The sequence below is a fragment of the Saccopteryx leptura genome, chromosome 3 (assembly GCF_036850995.1).
Source record: "Saccopteryx leptura isolate mSacLep1 chromosome 3, mSacLep1_pri_phased_curated, whole genome shotgun sequence".
Classification (NCBI taxonomy): Eukaryota; Metazoa; Chordata; class Mammalia; order Chiroptera; family Emballonuridae; genus Saccopteryx; species Saccopteryx leptura.
This window is the reverse complement of record NC_089505.1, coordinates 322,370,450-322,393,882: the sequence shown is the minus strand read 5'-3', so window position 1 is coordinate 322,393,882 and position 23,433 is coordinate 322,370,450. Positions and strand designations below refer to the sequence as shown.

General features: G+C 35.4%; 1 protein-coding gene across 1 annotated transcript in view; it reads right to left on the bottom strand.

Moving 5' to 3' along the window:
- LOC136401213 (suppression of tumorigenicity 18 protein) overlaps positions 1–23,433 on the bottom strand; it is a 120,153-nt gene that overhangs the window by 20,873 nt on the left and 75,847 nt on the right. Inside the window, exons 12-17 of the mRNA XM_066379067.1 lie at positions 19,260–19,505; positions 10,742–10,857; positions 4,657–4,719; positions 3,782–3,850; positions 346–408; positions 163–243 (exon numbers count right to left, since the gene is read on the bottom strand). Of these exons, the coding sequence (XP_066235164.1) occupies positions 163–243; positions 346–408; positions 3,782–3,850; positions 4,657–4,719; positions 10,742–10,857; positions 19,260–19,505 (638 nt within the window). The remainder of the gene's footprint in view (positions 1–162; positions 244–345; positions 409–3,781; positions 3,851–4,656; positions 4,720–10,741; positions 10,858–19,259; positions 19,506–23,433) is intronic.

Genomic DNA, 23,433 nt, shown 5'->3' with positions numbered 1-23,433 from the left:
GAATAAAACTTTCTCAAACATACAAACACTGCTGCTGTGTTTCATAAGGTACACCTTCCCTGAAATGCAATTAATGCCTAGTTGTACCCCAAGCAATTTCCCGTCCATTTGCCAACAAGCTACTACTGGCCCTCATGCTGCTGCCTCAACTGTCACACTTACTTGAGTTCAGGGTCTTCTTTTTCTTCCTTCGCAGTAGTCATTTTGACACCACCTTTCCTGGCACGAGGGCAGCCGGACAAACTAAAGTATGTACCCAATAAAGAAAAAATCAAACCACGTGATGTCCATGGCCACTGCTGCTGACACTCTGATTTCATTTATCAGAAATGGGATCAATCCTACCTTCTGTGGGAAGCATAGTTGCCAGTCACATGCCCTGAGCCATCACAACCTGGGGTTGGACACCTGGAAAACAGAGGAACAGACAGAGCACAGGCCACGTGGCTGTAGTGAAGGGAGGGGCATCATGACACATTCAGATAGAACTAAACAGAATGAGTTGCTTTTGGTGGGACCTGTTTTGCTTAAATACAATTAGTTTTTAGCTAAAAATTTATTTTTTAAATGATAAGATATGTAACTCCTGTGTGGTGCTTAGTAGACATCATATTAGTTATTCCACATTCTTTTCTTCTTTTGGAATATAAGGAACCTTATTTTGGAAGGAAGCTGAAATTTGACACACAACTTACTGCTGGACCTCTGTCTATATCATGCAAAGTTCTTATCTTTCACTCAAGAAAAAAAGTTTTCCAAATTGTTTTGAGCATAATTTATTTTCTTTGATATGCTCCACTACCATAATAATCCATTAAATTTAGATGAACAACAGTGGTATATGTGAATTCCAGAGATTTGGTGCATTAATGTGGTTGCCAAGAAACCTAAGTCATTTGCACCTGGTCTGTTCTGCCACATGGTACAAATTAAATGGTCCTTTGGAAAATCTACCAATAACTTATTGACAATTAACCATTAAATTTGAAATGAGGAGGGTGAAAGAGGAGGGAAAATCCAATTCTACTTGGAATGTTAATTAGTAATCAGTTTCAAAATACACATGAATACAACAATTTATACAGCTATTCTCCCTTTGTTGCCTTTTAAAATATCCCCCAAACTAATAAATACACAGAGACTGCCATCAAATGTTTGCTTTTTAAATGTTCTTGTAGAAATTATCTCTGTTATTATTTCAGTTGTACACTCATCCTGCTTCAGATTTCTACCCAAACAAAAGTTTGAGAAAAATAATAACCCAAAGAAAAATGTAAACACTTTCCCTTTTCTTAAACTTGAACCCATTGAACTTTAATGGAAATGGCTTTTATATTCAATCCTGAAGCAGAAAATAGGAGTAAATGCCTTTTTTCAAATGAAATATAGAACCAGCATACATCTCTTTAAGCTAACCAGAGAGACATACATTGAGTAGTTTATTTTTACCTGTTCTTAAAAATTTTTAATTAAACATATTTGGGTGACATTTGTTAATAAAATTTCATGAGGTTTAAGTGTACAATTCTATAATACATCATTTGTATATTGTATTTGTCCTTACCACCCAAAGTCAAATCTCCTTCTATAGCCATATATTTGACCCCTCTTCCCTCCCCTCCCCCTTTTCCTTCTGGTAACCACCACACTGTTGTCTGTGTCTGTGAATTTTTGTTTGTTCATTCATTTGTTGTTTTCAGTTTTATATGCTATATATGAGTGAAATCACATATATATTCACTGAGTCTTCAATCAGCCATTTTCAGATATAATATGTATTCTATATTGTAGGAAAAGATAAAATGTTATTAATTTTTTAGCAATAATGCTTTACTAGCATATTGGAATTGTGGAAAAGCATCTGTGTTGAGCCATCTTATTTTGGAGTTCTCCTTGAGTCTCTAAAGAAATGGTCAATAAAATATCTTTTATTCTTTATGTATGAAAATGATTCAAAGCTGTTAAGATGATTGTTTAAAGCATAATATTGGAGATTGTTATAGGACCTATCAACCTACATGTTTTAAATTTATTATCAACATTTTTTTCCTAGAAATTATGTTTAGAGAAAATATTTAAGAGGACTGATAATTATTATGACAGCATGGCAACGTAGAAATTTTGAGCAATTCTGTAAGACTGAATGAATACATACTGAGTAAGAATAAGTAAGAATGAACCAGTATGTCTGGCACTTCTTTCTTTTCAATTTGTTAATTATTTGTCTTTACTTAGCATTCTTTTTTTCCCAAAAAGAAAGTTTATTTTAAAAAATGCCTGGGTGCAGGTAGGCTGAAACCAGCAAAGGGGGTCAGCCCCGAGGGAGGAATGAGACACAGGTTATATGAATTCATCAAAAGGCTTCAGGCAAAAAAAAAAAAAAAAAAAAAAAAAAAAAAGCCTTCAGGCAAAGACAGCTGCAAGCATTCTTTTTTTTTTCTTTTTAATGAAAGGAGGAGAGATAGTAAGACAGAATCCCACATGCACCCCAACCAAGATCTACTCAGCAACCTGTCTGGGGCCGATGCTCAAATCTACCAAGGTATCCTCAATGCCTGAGGCCAACATTCGGACCAACTGAGCTATCTTCTGCACCCAAGGCCAATGCTTGAACCAATTGACCCACTGGCTGCAAGATGGGAAGAGAAAGAGAGAAGGGGGAGAAGGAGGGGAAGAGAAGTAGATGGTTGCTTCTCATGTGTGTCCTGACCAGGAATCAAACCCGAAACATCTATAGGTTGGGCCAACACTTTATACTGAGCCAATCAGCCAGGGCCAGCATTCTTATATTTCAGTCTAAAAAAGCAGCAGTTAATAAAATGTACTAACACTATCAATTGTACTTTATATTTTGAAAATGAGAAAAGTTGTATATCTCATAGTTCCCTTTACTATTTCTGGTATTTAAATTCTGAATTTTTATACCCATTTAATATTCCATTTTTGTTCACAAACATATTTTCTGTAATTATTAGAAAAAATTTTTAAGCAAGTTAGAAAATGGAAATACTAAAAAAATATTAAGAGAATATAATATCTGAAATTTACCTGGGATTTTTATTCCAAATATTGATTTACTAGTTACACAAATATTGTTTAATCACTAGACTTAGTAACACTCATTTTTCTTGAATTATTATTTTCAGTAAAATTCATTAATTTTGTTTAATATTTTTTTTGTCTTTTAAAAATGTATGCTCTGTTATTTTTTTAAAAGGGTATAAGGTTGATTTTATTTATTCTACATATAATATAACAAGATATGAAAATAAACAAGTCAGAATTTTGTAATAAAAATGATAAAAATAGGAAAAATAAAATCAATAAGTAAAAGTTAATATACATGTGACTTTGAGATTTTGTAGACTAAGCAAAAATGAACCAAATGTATCTCGCACCCAAAAATGAAAGGCAGTCACATGATTCACAATGCTCATAGAGGAAAATATTATGCAGTTTTCTTAAAATTAGAGGATAAAGATGGTTTGCCACACCTTCATACTTCTGATTTATTATATAGATTCTGAAGGCAATAGAAAAAAGTATTTTTAAACTATTACATCACTTAAAAACTTTTTTGAAAACAAAACTCTCAAATCAGGCTAATTAATTAGCTTTCAGTGATTTGGTTTTAGTCATTTAAACTTTTTGCTGAAATAGTGTGTTGGGTATATTTTAGTGAGACACAATTTACTAGTTGTGAGTGACCACACGGGTCCTGACTGAGGAGAGTCCCAACAAAGTGGACAAAGAGCAAGGAGGTCATGCTTCCCACACTTACTTAAGCTCCTGAGAGTTAGCAGCCATGAGGGATTTAAGAGTCTTATCTGCTAACGGACATCCAGAAACGCTAAAAAGGGATGAGAAAAACAAAAACAAAACACACAATACTGACATATACAAATCAGACTCAAATAGCATCCTGAGTCTGTGAACATCTATTATATTTATGGGGACTGGGGATTTGGGGAAAAAATAAGTTGGTTTGAAGCTGGCTTTGTCACTCTAACAAGTCTAGGCTCATGGGCACCTCAGTTATTTCTAATAGACTTGGGTTTGCTATTTATCAAATGAAGGGCTTTAACTCAGTGAGACTCCCCAAATGTAGAATTTAATGATAGAATCATTCCTGATGAGGAGGACATTTCCATTGCATCAACAAAGGATGGTGGCTTAAAGGTTTAAATCAGTACCCAAAGGGAAAGCAAATCACACCAATGAAAAGGCAGCTGGAAAGATTAAATACAGCCTTTGTAACTGTTTAACATCTCTAACAACTTGACTTGTTATATGCCTGGGTTGAGAATGCCACAGCCACAGGGTGAACTGTCAACTCCAGTCACTCTGTTGTCTTACCTTTGTTTCTCTTGAGTTCTAAAACTAGACACAACCAAAGCTCTGACATAAACTAACTTTGTAACCTGGACTATGGGATCAGAATACCCACTTTGACCAAAATCATGATTTTTATACCACGTAAGTGAAAAGACTAAACATTAAACTTAACTGTATTTCTGGAAAAAAACAAAAGAAATCAAAACCCAACTAATTTACTCTCCAATTCATTATCTAGATATTTTTCAGAATGAGTGAAAATAAATATTTCAATTAAATCAAGATGGTAAAACCCTGACTCCATATCGGGTTACTAGGTACCTGCGATGGGATGCATAGTTTCCTGTGACATGGCCACTTCCATCGCATCCTGGCGTTGGACAGCTGGATCAACAAAAAATATATAATTAGAGTCAAGCGCATTTCTTGGATTCATTTGTTCTGTCTTATTCTTTACATGGTAGCTACTTTTCAAGATCAGTTAACACAGGACATGCAGAAGTTAGTGAACTAAGGATTTATGTTACATAAGAATGAGCAGACTAGCTAGAAGAAAACGAGCATGATCTTATTAGCTCTCAGCATCGCATCTAATTCTCTGATTCAAATAATGTAGGAAAGTGATGTTCAAATATATGTCCTAGTGATGCTGTGAGTCAACAATCAGTGGTTTTTTATTTTTATTTTTTTTTGTTTTTTGGTTTTTTTTTTTTTTGGTTTTTTTTTTCATTTTTCTGAAGCTGGAAACAGGGAGAGACAGTCAGACAGACTCCCGCATGCGCCCGACCGGGATCCACCCAGCACGCCCACCAGGGGGCGACGCTCTGCCCACCAGGGGGCGATGCTCTGCCCATCCTGGGCATCGCCATGTTGCGACCAGAGCCACTCTAGCGCCTGAGGCAGAGGCCACAGAGCCATCCCCAGCGCCCGGGCCATCCTTGCTCCAATGGAGCCTTGGCTGCGGGAGGGGAAGAGAGAGACAGAGAAGAAAGCGCGGCGGAGGGGTGGAGAAGCAAATGGGCGCTTCTCCTGTGTGCCCTGGCCGGGAATTGAACCCGGGTCCTCCGCACGCTTATTTTTATTTTTTTGAAAATATGTGTTACAAAAATAAATATAGTATTGTAAGCTCATGATTTATAATAATAGTGACTCTTAGGAATACTATCATCAATTATATAATACATTTCAGAAAGGAATTTTCATTAATTTTTAAGAGAAAGGCAACATAGTAACTTCATAAACATTTTAGAAACTATCTGAAAAAGAAAATCTTTGAAAATACTACCTATATCTGAAATATAAATTGACATGATGGATGAGAAAGTTGCTGACAGTTCAGAAATAAGTAAGAAGTTTAGTTAAATGGCTAAGATCAGTTGTATTCAATCTTGAACCAAACAAAGACAATTGGTAATTAACAATTAACCTAAGCATAAGCTCCCTCACGGCATCTGCCAAAAATCACAGTCTGTGCCTGTGTACTTTATTTTATCTCTGAAGCTGCTCACATTCTGTGCATCTTCTGTGTATTTTAAATATAACCTAAAAGGATTGTTATTCTGAGCAGTTTTACGTCCATATTAATAAGTTCCTCACTTTCTCAGGCATTTATTTTCCTCTGATGCTGCTCAGTAGTTGCTAATTTGAAATAAGCAGATTGCCCTCAGTTTACTCATTGCTATTTGTGGTGGTGTTAATAGAGGAAGAATCTGTCATCCATGCTTCTGTTTTTTTTCTGACATCCTGCCTAAAGGGAAGGCTTACCTACATGTGTAAAGTGCATAATTTACCTCTTTGAAGAGAACTTTAGGAAACGATTGACAATACCAAGATTTTCTGAAATGTCACCTTCTAGGTATTTTATTTCTGTGAGTTACCTTTCAAAAATTTTCAGGCAATCTAAAGAAACTCTAAGAGTTAGAATATTTCTGTCTTCCAGAGAGGTGTTTGATTTTCAAGTCTTGATTCAAGAAGAGCTATCTAGCTCTTTCCCCATCACTTTCCTATATGGGATATCAAAGAGGCAAGTGTGGAAGCTAGTAACATATGTAAACAAGTCAAGAAAAAATGAACAATGATTAACATTTGAGCGGAGTTATCTTGCAAGTGCCATTTACCCAAAAATGGAGAAACAATATTTTCTGAACAGTATACAAATAGAATATCAGAGGATGAAAGATGGGTTGCAATTGTCTGTAATTTCCCACTTTGAAAATACATCGCCACCTAGTGTTCAAAAATAACATTGCATTTACTCTTTTATTTCCTATTTCTGTTTCTAAATTATTATATTAATATTGTCAAGATAGGTAAAGAAGTGCTAATAATTTTTAAACGAGTCATCTATAAATTATTTGGTAAATATAATAAAGTGTTCACTTAATTATCTACTGGTGTAAAGATGTCAAGCAATAAAGAAAAGATTGGGGGAGGTGTTGTAGAGGGAAAATTGTCTGTTTCAGATTCTGATAGTTGGTTCTAATTAGAACTCTTCAATGAAAAACCTTACAGCGTGACATTAGCTAATATATTAGGAAGGTTTGAAAGTGAAATTATCAAAATTAAAGGAAGGAAACTAGCTAGCTCCCTCAGTAAGTGGCATTCAAACTCTAAGCAAATTTATCTCCATCAACAACATTAAAAATTTTATTTCAAGCCAGATAGTTTTGGGGAACTAATTAAGGTACATTTATTTATGTGTTAGAAACATAAAACACATAAGAAGGACAGGATGAAACTGAAAAGTAGTAATTCTTTCACAAAACTGACTATGTCAAAATATACATATAAGTGGTATCCACTGAAACACTCAACTGTCTGTAAAATGAGGTGAGAACTATGAAGTCTCTAGAGAGTTAAGTTTCTAGAAATTCATAAATATGTTCCAAAAATTGTTCAAAATCTTTTTAGAACCTTTTATTTCGTTTGTATTTACGTATGTGTGTGTGTGTTTGACAGAGACAGAGAGAGAGACAGAGAGAGGGACAGATAGGGACAGACACGCAAAAAGGGAGAGATGTATTTACTTTATACTAATAGTAAGTACCCATTAAAAATTGCATTTCATATTTTTGTTTAAGATGGTATGCAGGTTAGTTATTAATTTTTACACTATATTTACTTTGGAATGACTGATAATTTTCAAATATCTATCTTAAAAAGAAAAAAAATTGCCATTTTTGAAGATAGTAAAGTAATTTGCATAAACAAAATTTATAAAATGATTGAAAAATTTGAATAGCAACTCAATGAGGGAATAAATATTTGGCTGACCCTAGTTGGTTCTTGGGAAAACAAAGGCTCAGTGAAGTTGAAGTTCTATTATGTTTGGCACCGTTCATCATGTTGCTTTAGCTACCACGCTTCAGATGAGTATTATACTCATAAGGGAGCATGGTATTTTAGCCAGTAATGTTTGCCTATGTAATCCTTAAAGAACGTAAAGTCTGTGATTATTTAAAAATTACTCACATGTCATACAGCAAACTAATGCTGGACTAAGAAAAATTTAATTGAATATCTACTATATGCAAAGTCCTGTCTTCTGCATTAGCGGTGTTCCCTGATCTCATTACTATCCATATAGTTAGATAAATAAGGGGCAGCATTGTAAATATGTACCCGTGGTGTGGACATGGAAGACATCAAAATGGACAAGAGAAGAACATTGCCTTCTTAGGGCCTCCACTCTAGTGGGGGAGGCAGACAAAAGAGAATGCAGGTAAAGCAAAATGTATAAGTACATTAGCTAGTAATAAATGCTAACAGAAAAAATGAGCTGAAAAAGAGGAAAAGGGTATCAGGGGTGGGGTGGTGGAGGGGACTACTGTAGCTATGAAGACCACTCAGCTAAGTGACAGGTGAGAGAAAACCTGAGGGATGTGAAAATAGTGTCCTACAGAGATCTGTGGGAAGAGTATTCTCGGCAGAGGGAACAGAAACTGTAAGGTCCGAAGGCCTTATGGGAAAAGCACAGAGAAGAGGGTGGCTTGTGGATAGGTGCCCTGACTATGTGAGTTCTTGTAAACGGGTTCTATGGTCACAGATAGTGTTGCCATCCTGGGAGTCCTCAGTGTAGCAACGGTTCTAACACTGAGAGTCAGGAGGAGTGAGTGTAGATAGAGGAATAAGAGGTTCCAGGCATGAGCTCAGAGGCAAATTCCCATCTTTAGAGGCTGCAAAGGAGACTATGAAGGGGTACCAGGTGAGGTGGGAAAAATGTCCTCAGGTGTTGTGTCTTACAAGCTAAGTGTATAAAATAGCGGTGGGAGTGATATGCTCTGTCAAATCCTATTGCTTCAAGTAGGCTCGAAAGGACCAAGAACCAACATTTACATGGGGAAACTTAATATGCTTTTGGTGGAGCAATGAGTGAAAACATGTCTGGGAAAAGATTCAGGAGAGAAACAGAGACACATAGTAGTGATAGTTTTCTTGAAAAGTTTTGCTGTAAAAGGAAGGAGAGACAAAGGATAGGGTGGAAACTGGGCCACAGAGGGTTTTAAATAATTTTTACTGGACAAATTTTAACCTATTTTTGCGAGGAAGGATACAGAAGAGAGGATGCAGACACTGGTGTCTAAGTGGAAGGGCTACTCTTCGCTTGGAAACTTCAGTAATTGGCAGCTTTACATGTACTTGGGTATACTTTAATATTTAATCATTTACTCATGGAAATTATTTCCTATATTTCACTCAGTCGCTCACTGATGTTTCACACAACCCAGCCAGCACAACACTACCTAGTGAGGATATAATGCAAAAGAGCCAGGATTCCTGCCCCATCTTTGCTTGAAATGTCCTTCTCTTCCTCCTCCTCCTCCCCTACTGTCTTCCTGGTGTCTCTACCTCCACTACATGACAGCTGGAAGCCCAGGGAAAGAAGGAACTCGGAACCTCCTTCTGTCCTGGCAGTGGCCCAACGAAGCTCATACCCATAAAGAAGTTGTATGACTCACACTCTAAATGCTAGCAACCCGCAGTCGATAATCTTTTGGGGTTTAAAAAGAAAAGAAAAAGATGTGTGAAGTGGGCTAACTCCAGTCTTAGTTGTTACCACTGCAGTAATTCGGTGACATCACCTGCAGTGTACCTGCACACACCTCAGACTTTCCTTCCTTGCCTCAATGTACCACCCTGGCTGGCCTCCATTATTTTATGAGACCCTTTTCCAAAGATTTTTTTTAGGCTTTTCTGATTTAATCTCTTTGAACTTCAGGTGGCAGCTGATAATATCAAGTGCTCAGTTTTGGAATTTCCCCAGCATTTAGTTCTCAAGACAATTATGTCATTAGTTCCCTCCTTTCATTTTTTTTTAATTTTTGGTTTTAGATTTTATTTATTCATTTTTAGAGGAAAAGGAAGAGAGAAAGAAGTGGGGGGGGGGGAAGAGCAGGAAGCATCAACTCTCATATGTGCCTTAACCAGGAAGCCTAGGGTTTCGAACCGGTGACCTCAGCGTTCCAGGTCGATGCTTTATCAACTGAACCACCACAGGTCAGACAGTTCTTTTCTTCTATGTAGACTCATTTCTGTATTCTTTTTTTCTTCTCAGGTCCCAGCAGAATGTGTCCTCCAATTTTGACCACTCTGCCCTTTTCTTTCTGTATTTCCCTCTACATGATATCTGAATCTCTATGTCAACACTTTAGATGTTCTTCCTGACTCCAGTCTCCAAGTACATCCAGTCTCAGCATAATTATGCACAGTGCTCTTCCTAAGACACTACATAATTGGTTTGCTTTTCTACCCAAGCAGCATGCGGCTTGTTCAGTAAGACCTGCCACCAGGCCACTCTTCTCCAAGGCTCTGGCCTTAATGAATTCTGTACCACCACTCTTCAGGTCCAGCTGGCCCTCAGGGTTTTCTGCACTGCAAAGCTTTGTCCTGCTTTGTGTGTCCCCATCTGCCACCTCAGAACCCTGAGTCAGTTTTAACCAGTACTTATTGCCATCAGGTGCCCTGGTCTTCAAACTCTTCTGAGTCACACTACTGTTAGAGAATGTGATAAAAAGTATGAACTAACTCTTTTACCCAAATAGCAATTTTCATTAAGTTTGGAAAAGTTTGTAGACACCTGAAGGCCTGACTCGGATCCTCTGGGGTCAACGATCTCAAATTCAGAACTTCTGATCAAAACATGCATGTTTCTAATTGTTTTCTTAATCAATTAGACTTTAAATTCTCTTAGTGTAAAATCACGTCATGAATGCTTTTTAATTTCATAATCCTTTTAGTTCTGTGCATAGGTTTATATATATATATAAAACATTTAACTACTGAATGATTAAAATTGACCTAAAAAATTTTTAAAGTCAACTATATAAGCCAAAATATTACTCAAAATTATGACCTTGAGTCTCTTATTTCCAGAATCTCACAGAATATGACATTTTGGATCACTTACGTGATTAGTTCTTTTTTGACATCTCTTGTGTGGAGCTTGGGTTTAGGGCTTGGTATGGAGGCCTCTCCAGGAAACATTTTTTCCTCTAAATGTTCTAGAGGGTTCACTGAGTCTTTCTGGAGTTAAAAAAAAAAAGAATAAAGAGCACAGAAGGCATTAGGAAACCCTGGAAAGACAGCTGTATTTGAAGTTATCAGGGTAAAATTTGAGTTTGGGCTTAAAAAATTTGCCGACATTCCTCATAGAATTTGTACACAAAATAAATAAGATAATGAGTATTAGGATATATCTTGATTGTTATGGACATTTATTCTCAGTGAAGAATGAGAAATTACAATTCATGGGGATACCTTTAAAGCTTCACATTTTGGGAAATAAAACTAGAGAGGCATTTCTTGAGCCAAATCAAGTAAATATTTTAATAATAGTTCAGGTTTTATTGTATAATGAACATTTCAAAGAGAACACAGGACTAATTTTTTTTTCCTTTGTATTGAGTTTATTGGGGTGGAACTGGTTAACAAAGTTATACAGGTTTCAGGTGCACAATTCCATAACACGTCATTTGTACACTGTATTGCAGGGGTCCCCAAACTTTTTACACAGGGGGCCAGTTCACTGTTCCTCAGACCGTTGGAGGGCCAGACTATAAAAAAAACTATGAACAAATCCCTATGCACACTGCACATATCTTATTTTAAAGTAAAAAAACAAAACGGGAACAAATACAATATTTAAAATAAAGAACAAGTAAATTTAAATCAACAAACTGACTACTATTTCAATGGGAACTATGGGCCTGCTTTTGGCTAATGAGATGGTCAATGTCGGTTCCATATTTGTCACTGCTAGCCGTAACAAGTGATATGACACGCTTCTGGAGCTGTGACGTACGTCCCGCATCACCAGAAGTAGTACCGTATGTGAGCAACGCCGCGCTTTGCGGTGCCACCATATACAGTACTCCAGGAGCACAGGATGCATCCTGTGCTCCTCTCACTGACCACCAATGAAAGAGGTGCCCCTTCTGGAAGTGCGGTGGGGGCCGGATAAATGGACTCAGGGGGCCGCATGTGGCCCGCGGGCCGTAGTTTGGGGACCCCTGCTGTATTGTGTGTTCACCACCGCAAGTCAAGTCTTCATCTAGCACCGTTTATCCCCAGTACACCTCCCTCCACCTCCCCTTACCCGTATCCCTAAGGCAATCACCACACTGTTTGTGCAGTAAGTTATTTATCTCTTTTTTTTCTTTTTTGCTCAATTCCTTCACCTCTTCCCTTCCCTGCCAGCTGTCAGCCTGCTCTCTATCTATGACTCTATAGGACTAGTTTGTTATGCACACAGAAGTCATTGGTAAAACAGAAGACATATTGCAAAAATAAGTTACAAAAGTTTAAACCAAAAAGGGAAAAGTAAATTTAGGTTAACAGAATGTCCTTTCTAATATACAAGTAATTAGATTTACATTATTTGTTTAAATAGAAATAACTGAGTCTATAATGTTTAGGTATTTATTTTAATGTTTTGTATAATTACTTTAATTTTTCACATTATTGCCTGTTTTTCTTGTTACTTTTTTCCCCTTTATTTTATTTATTTATTTATTGCCAAATTGGTATACTTTTACTTATTGGATGAAATTTCTTGTTGAATTATCACTAATTTTCATGGCCTTTTTAAAAACTTAATAGAAATCTTGATTTCATAAAAAAGATTCATTAATCCTTTCAAATAATTTATTTACTGTCTGATATATTTATTATATTACAGAAAACTAATAATGGTTTTCCTCAATCACATAGTTAGTTTACTTTATTGTTTAGTTTATATCTGGTAAATATAATACTTTCTGGATTTAATATTATTCAGGTTAACTAATATAGAAAATTGTATTTTAATTCTCAAAAGTATTGATCTAAATAAGGCAATAAAACTATTTTAAATTCTTTAAGGTAAATCTCATTTAAATCAAATGGCTATAAAAATGAAATAGTAAAATATAATTTTAATAACCTAAGTCTGCATTCAAAAACAATGAAAAAACAAAATTCCTGAAGTTTTCCAACTAAAGAAAAATACTAAATCTTTATCTCAGTTGTAAAAGCAAATGCAATTTCTTTCCTCAATTACTGGGATAACAATTCAATCAAGTATTTTACAGAAGACCATATCATATACATACATTGGTAAACTATCTCAAGTAACAATATCTTCAGACCAAATTAATAAAACTTGTTTTAGTACAATGTTTTTCTTCATATTATTTATAGTGCTGTGTTCTATTTTATTTAATTGATAAATGTTTGAAAATAGCAAATAATAATATACCATTTAAAAATAAAAATAACTGGGCACTTCATAATACTTGCCTACTAAGATACAAAGAAAAGGGCTATTTTAGTGGCTGCTTCCGTGGAATCTGAAGTCAAATAGATGAATGATGCTTATACTTTTCAAGTTTTACCATGTGAATGCCTAAAGTGAAGCAATTCTTTATTAAATGACATGACTCCTAATAAATACCACCACCCATTCCCTTTGGTTTTATCTAGATCAAGTCTAGCTATTATTTTCTACTATAACTTCTAAATGTCTTGTCTTTCGGAAGGTAGATAAAAATGCTAAGTTCAGTATTAAGTCTCAATGTAGAACAGCCATTGTTTTTCTGTTTTGATGCTGAATTTTTTTACAAAAAATGTAAAAAGAGCCAGTTTATTATTTTCTATGTGATAAAGTAAAAAACAAAGAATCTCTAACAAGGCATGCAAATTTAGAAGAACATGTAAAGGTTACCAGCTGTTGTTTGCTGAATCTGTACATTATAGGAAGCAAGGTTGGGGGGCTGGTCAGTTATGAAGTTTTAAATTAATTGACTAAAATGTATACAAAGTAGTGCTTTCAGAATATATCATATTTAATTTGGTATAGTAACATGGAGTAATATTTTATTTAATAAGAAAATTTTATGGCTATAACTTTTTAAATATTTTGTAACTTCTTGTATAAACTATAAACTCGTATGTATGCGATTGCATAATAAAATGTCTTTTTCTTTTTTCTTTGCTCAGCATATTGCCCCTAAAACACTTGCAGAGAGCATAAGTATTAAAATACAAGTAATTATCACTAAGAAATTTTTTTCTTTTTTGCAAGAGATAGAGATAGAGACAGAGACAGAGACAGAGGGAGGGATAAACAGGGACAGACAGACAGGAGAGAGATGAGAAGCATCAATTCTTCATTGCAGCTGCTTAGTTGTTCATTGATTGCTTTCTCATATGTGCCTCAACAGGGGCTACAGCAGAGCCAGTGACCCTTTGCTCTAGCCAGCAACCCAGCTCTCAATCTGGTGATTCCATGCTCAAACTGAATGAGCCTGCCCTAAAGCCTGAGACGTCGGGGTTTGGAACCTGGGTCCTCTGCTTCCCAGTTCGATGCTCTATCCACTGTACCACCACCTGGTCAGGCTTACTAAGAAAATTCTTAATTTTGTTACAGAAGTATTTTATATTGGATAAATTTCTAAATAGCATCTAGTAAAAAATTAAGTTAATATTACTTATAAGAATTTTTAAATATAAAGAATCATTAAATAAAATAAAAGTAATTTCAAAATTATAATTTTTCAAAATTATCTTTTTGAAAATAATATTTTTATTCTATGGCTATGTAAGAGAGAATGTGGTGTATATGTGTGTGTTTAGAGAGTATGTGGGTGAAATAAAATTCCTTTAATGTACAGATGGAAGTTTATATTAATTTCAGTAAAGACCAAAACATAATGGTAACATGAATAACAGAAAATAACATCTGGCACTTTGAACATTTTAAACCCTGAAATCTTTGGAGAACTGACAGTTGAATGAAATTGATAGTCCTAGTTATTTCTCAGCATTTTCCTTTTGAGATATTTTGAGTTTTTTCCAGATTCAGGATTTTTTTTTAGGGGGCATCTGGACAGGCTATTTCACTGAGAGAGACAGACAATATTTTCTGAAAATTACCACCCAAATTAAGCAACTGTTGTGCATATGAGCTAGATAACAATGGATTAGAAATAATCGTCCAATTTCTGGTTGTATGTGTGTACATGTATGTGTGTCATATGTGTGTGTGTGTTGGGGGGGGGGAGGCGGCAATGGAAAAAATGAGAGTGTGGGAGCAGGAATAAACCACAGGCCAGATTTTGGTATATCACCCGGGCCATGTGCAGCCATCCCAGTAAAACTCATTGGAAATGACAAGAATGGGCCAGTCCCTATAACTTGTGCAGTCATATCCTGCAGATTTGGATCCTGCTATTCTGAGTAGCACTGTAAACCAAGGTTGCCTCCATCAACCTTGTCACATATTGTTTCTTCATTATTCTCTTTCTTTCTTTCTTCCGTTCTAATTTTTTTCAATATTCCCTAGTTGTCTCCATTTTTTGGTGTATTTTTTTTCTTTTGTTTCTCTCTATTTTCTCTCTTCTCCTTTTTCTTCACTTTAGGGAAGCCCAGGGCCATAACTTAATTTTTACATGACAGAGAATCAACTACTTTATCTCTTTGAGCCTCAATCTTATCCTCTAAAAACTTTGGAAATAATCCTGCTTCTCAGTTGAAAGATCTGAGCATAAAGATCCCTTATCTGCATTTTTACTGAATGTGATATCCTGCTGATACCTTCTCAACAAGGACATTAAAAGCAATCTACTTTTTCAAAATAATACCTACTAAATTTCACACTTCTCATTTTTAAGATTCAAAACAGGATGTGAAAAATACTATTAGTTGATTACCTTATCATGAATGAAGGAAAAAAGAACAAAAGATGAGTGTTGGGCAAATAAGTTTGAAAAATTTGTGTTATTTGATTTTGCTCACTTTTATTGTTAAAACGGCCACTGCCTCCATGATAATGCTGTCAGGTGATACTGCTAATTACCTTCCTGCTTGGGAAAGGGCTTGGTTATGCTAATGTGTGCTGGAGGAGGGGTTGTAGCACCAAAAAGTTTTAAGAGAAAGGCAACATTGTTGCAGAGAGGCAGCGAAGATGGCAGGGTGCTGAAGGAGAAGAGTATTTGTGTAGAGAGAAGGAGATGGAAACCAGAGGGGATGAGCTAGCAGGGCCTTTGATTCTAGGAAAAACTGGAAAGGTTCTTATGGTTGTGGAACTAGAGAACATCTGAGTGGGTTTTGGTGCCCTGTGTGTTTTTTACTCGCCAGCCGGTTGTGAGGCTAGAATAAAAGGATGGCCCACCATTTCTTGGCTCTGTTGTTTCTCTACCATCTATCCGAACCTAATGTGAACCTGCATGTGCCTAGCCATGGCAGCTGTGATGGCTGTGACTACTGGCGTGCGTACAACGAGAAAATGTACTTGGGGAGTTACGGTGATCCAGAAGCATTCTGTGTCTGTACCTATTGCTGTAGCTTCCCCAAGTAATGAGTCACCCATTTCAGATAACTATGGCCATAAGCACTAAGCTTAAAAAATATTTTATCAACTCAAATGTAGGGCAAGCACTTTGATTCCCAGAACTCACTTAAGATCTCCAAATTCCTCTTTTTTATTCTTAAAGACATTGAGTTTCCACATACTTACTAAATTTCAGATTTTCAATCATTTAGGTTGTAAACTATGGCAGTAAAAATCTGTATGATCAGACCTGAAGTAAGTAATCCATTCTGAAAAGAGCAGAAATCTAATCTAAATAAGTCCATTTCCCCCCAAGAATTTGCCAGAAAATAAAACATACTCTTAGATATATAAGCATTAGAGAAGAATATGCTTCTCTTAAAGCCATAAAACTCCCAAGGTGAATCCAGGTGATTTTAGGATTATGCTAAAAAAATGAGATTGGAAAGTAAAGATAAAATATTTGTTATAAGACCTCATTTTCTGACTGAATGATTAAAAAGTGTAGCCAAGGAAGTCCCAGAAGTACTAACTGGAGTCCCAACTGAGAAGAGTTTCTCAGAATATAAAAGGTACAATGGTGACATTATTCCTGAGGGCACAGAATTATAGCCAATGTCAAACAACACAAGACACTCTTGACAAAACTTTGCTTCGCTAAGACTTAGGACCATATCTGTATGTCTGCCTCTACACAAATAGAAATATTTCTGAAGAACATTGACAATAGCTAATTTACAGCACAGTCACAGGAAAAGGACTAAAAGACAAAGTCCCACCCTGCACATGGCCTTAAGATATTTTAAAATATGGTGGGTTTTATCCTAGCAGGAGTCATCTAAGAATCAAAATGCAGTTATGTTTGCTATGTAAAGCACTATGTGATATAGGACTTTTACTGAATCCTCATCAGTAGATCTTGTAACTCAGATTGGGATTCCCATTAATGGGGTAGAATGGTGGTATATGCCACAACCCCATCGGCAACTGAATGGCAGGCGACTAAGCAGACTTGTGATTTGGGAGGCAATCCCTCTCCCCCTTTCCTAAAGCGGACTAGCATGGAGTGAGATTGAATCAACAATCTTGATCTCATCGTGATTGTGCATGATCAGTAAATATGAACATCATTAGATTTCTGGGTTATAAAAATAGATGGAAGCCAGGTGTAACTTCTGTTCTTTTGCACAAGCATAAAGTGGCAAGGGGGAATGTGGTGGAAGGAAGGAACACACATCTGTCAGTTCATGCTTGATTGTTTGAGGAAAACCAGCTTTCTACACTTTGCAGGTGTCAATTTTATATTTATTATAGTCAAACATATATTATTTTTTTAAAATCTGTTCTTCTAAAATACAATTATATTAAATAAGACCATCCCTCAATACTTTAGGTACATTTTTAAAAGCCAAGAAGAATAAAGTGATTAAGACCAGTATGAGAGAATTTAATCAGAAGCTGCTGCTGTATAAATTTCCCCTTCCCCTCTTGTGATTGTGTGTGTGCTGATGACAGAGAGCATGCATTGGATCCTGGAAGAACTCCTCCAGAAGCCTATCCCCAACCATACCACGTACAGTTGGCCATTCCTTCCTTTCTACTTCGTGTGCTTGTTCATGCTCCATTTATCAGTGTAATTGGTCTGTGTCAGTCCTACTAGACTGAGCACACATGTAGTGGGAGACTATCCACTGTGGTACTGCTCAGGACCTATCCTACTGCCTGCACATAGAGATTATTGCCAGTATGCTCCAGGAAGGAAGGGAGGAAGAAAGGGAAGGAGGAGGGAGAGAGGGGAATTACAAACAACCCAATCTTGTGATTCCCACTGTTTATATTGATTTATGCTCTGAGATGTTAAAGCATATGCTAAAATCAAATTAGTCTTCCCCCAAAGTCTCTGAACTTCAAAAAGCTGAAAAAGGTGGTGCACACTTGCAAAGATAATGGCTCTTTCAGTTCTTTAAACATGTAAGCTGGCAAATAACAATAACTTACCTGGCAAACAAGCAAAACAGAATCATTTACTATAATAATTAGGGTCACATTTGCAATGATATAGAGTCTAAACTACAGAGGGTTCTGGCCATGAATTCTTTTGAATGACACTAACTCATGCTAATCAGGCCAAAACAGGTGGCTCAAGCTATGGAGATGAAGGCTGCAAGTCACAACATCTGGCTTTCAGGGGTAAAACCATCTCCATGGTAATGAAATATGTAAATACATCTCCTTGACTTTGGGATTGACATAACTCAGTTATCAGCTTTTGTGATCCAGTACCTCAGCAATGACTCGACACAGTCATCCTTCAGGATCTTTACAGGATTGGTTCTAAGACCCCCTCGAATACCAAAACCCATGAATACTGGAGTCCCTCATATAAAATGGTATGAAATCTGCATATAACCTACACACATCCTCCTATATGCTTTGAATCATCTTTAGATTACTTATAATACTTAACACAATGTAAATGCAATGTAAATAGTTGTGATACTGTATTGTTTAGGGAATAATAAGAAAAAATGTCCTACATGTTCAGTCCACATCATTGTAGGTTTAACTACATAGTACATGTCAGCAAAAATATAACATTTTCTGAATATTTTCAGTGGACAGTTGGTTCAATCTGCAGGTATGAAAATCATGCATACAGAGGTCCACTGTACAGTTTTGCTAACAGAGTTTCTTCACAAAATCAAGGAAGTAAATTTGACATGATTCCTATTTGTCCCTTATTGATTTCATTTTATATTTTCTAGTACAGAAAGCATTTGTAATCTGGCATTTCAGTGTTGAGTGATACACTGTCCCTTACAGATGGCTGTATCTGAAGAGACAGATAATACAATCTCTCATACAGTGCACAAAATTGTAGCCATAATGGGGATAAAATTCACAATAATAACATATCATTTTAGGCAAGTGACAGGAAAAATAGATCCATTTATAAATTTCCTCTGAAATTTAAAATGATCACTTTACCAAAATCTAAAACAAAGTACTAAATGATGTATTACCTAAACAAAAATGTGAAAAAATAATTTAGAGGAAAAAAGGTAAAAATAGTCTCTAATCATGCTATCTTAAACTTACTGACATATTGAAACAATACCTCTTTCTCCTCCTCTTTCTTCCCATGAGTTTTGCTATAGTTGATAGGAGCATCCCAGCCCTCTTGATCACAGAGAGCCTGATAGAACGCTGCATTGACCAAAATGCTGCTTGTTTTGAATGGGGAAGTGGAAGGAGTTGGAATAGAAGTGTTAGAGGAAGTTAAGGGTGCAGCTTTGTCCAGGATTCGATTTTTTTTCATGCTTAAGTCCAATGTGCCGTTTTCATCCACTTCTATATCGGCTCCCTGGTATACATAGGAAACAGAAAAACATTTAAGCAGTTTGCAGTTATAGCCTTGCCCTGTGGAGCTTTTAAGGGATAATTTTAAATGCAAGCTTTTATGTAAGTATATCTGATTTAAATCCAGCTTTCTGATTCGCTTTGGTTAATGGTCAATTCTTAGGCATACTTTTAAGAGCAGCACCATTAGTGAGCTTCATGTTTTTGGGTTTAAACTAAGTAAGCCTAATATAAATAAGGTGTTCCAAATACTAAATGCATTGGTTAAACCTGTTATAGATATTTTAAAGTTTAGCTTTAAATCTTTCTTAGTTTACAGAATTATCATTCCCAATTCATCATTTGAATCATTAATACCTGACTTTATAAAAAGGCACAATAATACTCTCCCTACCCGCAAAGCACAATATTAATCTAATATGAGAAATACTAAAAAGTAATCAGCTAGAAGAGAATTTTTATTGGAATATTAAATTAATATGAAAGTAACATTTTATCCTGGGTTACTTGAACCTGAAAATCTTTGTTAAGTTGTGGGGTCAATTTGGAGGAGGCAGATGTGCAAACCATAATTCACTTTGGGTAGCAGCTGCCAGCATGACCAATCAGGGTTTAAGTTCTACAGTAAAAACTTCAGAATAAAGGTAATTATTTTCCAGATACTTAGTATAAGATTTAAAACTAATTAACAATGTTGTTGTTTTTTTTTTGAGGGGGGGGAATACCTTTGTTTAATTTTTGTTTTGTTCTGTTTTAAAGGTTCATGTGCCAACAAACTGCCCATGTGTTCTGGATATTCTGCAAAGTACATGCTGTAGGAAATTTCTATGGCATCACAAATGGTGAACATTGCCAAGCACTAACTCCCAGAATTTGGGAAGAACATGTTTGTCATTTTTCAAAGTGGGTCCAACGACTACCTTTCTGGTATTTTCACCATCACTTCCTTGAGACTGCCAAAGCAGGAGTAGTCCTTGAATATGTTAGCAAAATCCTTAACATGTATTGTAGCCAGTTGCTTCCCAGGGGATTTATTTTAACTCCCCATTTACACTGTGCTTTCACCGCCCAACAACCCCATCCCTGCCCCAACATCTGCCACTCAGGTGTGTGCCACACAGGGCGCTGGGCTCACTGCTAGCCTCTGATTTAGAAAATAAAAGTGCTTCTTCTGTTTGCTTGTTCTACCTGCAAAGTTTCTATTTTCAATCTCTCAGCCTATGAGATAGATATGCTTTATTGTATTTGTAGGAAGTAAATATACTTCTAATATGTTTATACAAAGATGCTTTGGCCATATCTTTCTGTCCTTTTTAGTAAGTAGTTTAATCTCCTATGATAGTTTTAAGCCCTGAATTTGACAGTACAGCTTATCCTGGATAATAATTTAGTAACCAAAATATCTTATGCCATCTGTAATATCAAATACATTTTTATACTAGCATTAATAAACTTTAGTTACAAAAATCCAAGATATTAACTGTATCAGTGCCATGTGCTCTCTCCATGATATAACAATACATTCTGTCATGAGCACATCAAAACAATTATTGTCTTTATAGCTGATTTGTAACTATAGCAATGAAAGAGAGCTATAGTAATCAAGTTTAATACCCAATGTAAAGTAAAATGCTAAATACCATAGTTGCTGACATTTTTCATAAAAATATAAAAACTTGGGTTAAGATTGCACAACCAACATTCACATAAAATTCCAGACCTCTGTGACAGATGGCTTAGGAAAAAGAAGCCATGTGACTGGGCTGCAGAGTTTTATAGTACAAAACCCATGAATAGTGCAGATTTGATCTCACTGAAAAAAATCAATTATTCCAAGAAAACACTAATATATATTTTAGTTTTCACATAAAAAAATTTCCAAATAGTAAATTAAAAAAAATAAAAGTTCTTATGAGTATACATCTTGAGTAATCATGTGCCAATTGAAAAAAAAAATCACCTCTAATGTTAAAAGAGGTACTTTTCTACAGCTCAAGCCCCAGCCGGCTGCTTCAAGCACCTGACTTGACTGGGAGAGCACGTTTGGGTAACAGGGTACAGATGGGCTTTAAGTGAGTGCACAGATGCATTCAACAATTACACACAGTACCAGAGAAGGGTCCCTTTCTGCCCATAGATGGGTGGATGACATGTGTACTTCATAGATTTTTATTCAGAGCAGTGTCAACAGACATCACTTCTTTCCAGTGTTTGAAACTCTAAATGGCAGGATAAAAAAGGGAGGAAGTTGAGGGGGAGGAGGAGAAAATAGCCTTGCAGTTGATATGGAGTCCCACCCTCAGACATCTAATATTCTAATTTCTCAAAGTATTATTTAGGATTCTTATTTTAATCACAAAATTTAAATTTTAAGTTGTTTTGAGGGTGGGCATAAGATCTAATACTATTCCAATTTAGAAGCCAATCATCTATCCATTTCAGCCACTTTCAAGATGTTACCCAAGATTTATCTATATATTCATTATGTTTCTGATAAGACATTTAATATTTTCAAGCTAATATATTTTGGGTAAAAGAACATTGGAGAAATATATTGTTTCTGTCTCCAAGGAGCTTATTTTATGTATATAAGAAATTTATATTAAAAGGTAATTTAATAAATATGTTATAGATTATTAGGCTGAAAATTGAGATAATTATTCATTATAATTATTATCTGTACTATAAAATAAAAAGTGTCTCAGTTGTCCACCAACAGAGAAATGATTACTGAAATTATGCTACATCTATTTAATGACACATTACACAGCCAGTAAAATAATAATTATGAAGACTTTGTAGCAATATGGAAAAGACATATCACCTATCCGTGAAAGCAAGAAACAACCTGGCATTTCTGTATGCTTAGAAGTAAGAAAAAAATAGAAAACCAAACCAGTGAAAATTTGTTTCCTGAAGAACAACAAAAAGGAAAATACAAAAGTTGTTGTGCTTATATTTTAGAAGATAGGTTTGTGTTTTATTTCCTTCAATATTTGTCAGACAAACAACAATACCATATTGTTTCAACAATTTAAAAATATTACCACACATTAAAGATGGTGATGAAGTTAAAAAAAAAAGCAGAATCTTAATTACTACCTTAAATGTCTGATTATGAAAATTACTAATTTTCAAAATATCGGTAGAATAAGACAACATTGTTTTTCTTATTGGGCAAGTTTTTTTTATTAATACAAGATAGGTCACCCACCATCATTTCTTTTTTGACTTGGCTAAAATGGCATGAAAAATAAAAAATCCTCAGCCTGATTTCTGTTGGAATTAGCCCCTTGCTTTCATCTCTTGACTCATATTTTATTCTTGCTTCAGGGTATTTGGGGACTATTTTTTCCTGATCGAAAGCTATCTGAAATATGTTTTGAAATCAGGCAGAGTATTAAAAATATGCAAAAAAGTCTAATTCTTACTAAATAATAATTGCATATTAAAACTACTGATATAAATAGAATACTATAATTCAGAGAAGAAATAAGGGTCTGCCATAAGGTATAAAATTAAAATGGAATTTCCTAAAAATCTTTGTCTGAGACTTAGAATCACGGTGATAACTATTGGTGGGCCAGCAGGCTGAATACCACACAATGACAAGATCTTTAGAAAGATAAGAAATGAAATCAGTGTGAATTTAAATTTCAGCTCCAATATAGCTGTGCCACTAGAAAAATTTTATTTAATATCTCTGTACTACTGTTTCTTCATTTGCAAAAAAAAAAAAAAAAGATAATAATATCTGCTTTACAGAGTTTCTAAAAAATTAAGAAGAATTAATGTAGGCAAAAGAGCTTGTTTACAGTGTCTGGTACATAGTAGGTATTTAATACATGACAACTAATTATAATAATAATTTAATTGGGTTTTTGAATACCAAAAGAGACATGTCTCTCTATGTTACTCTACACAGAGGTAAA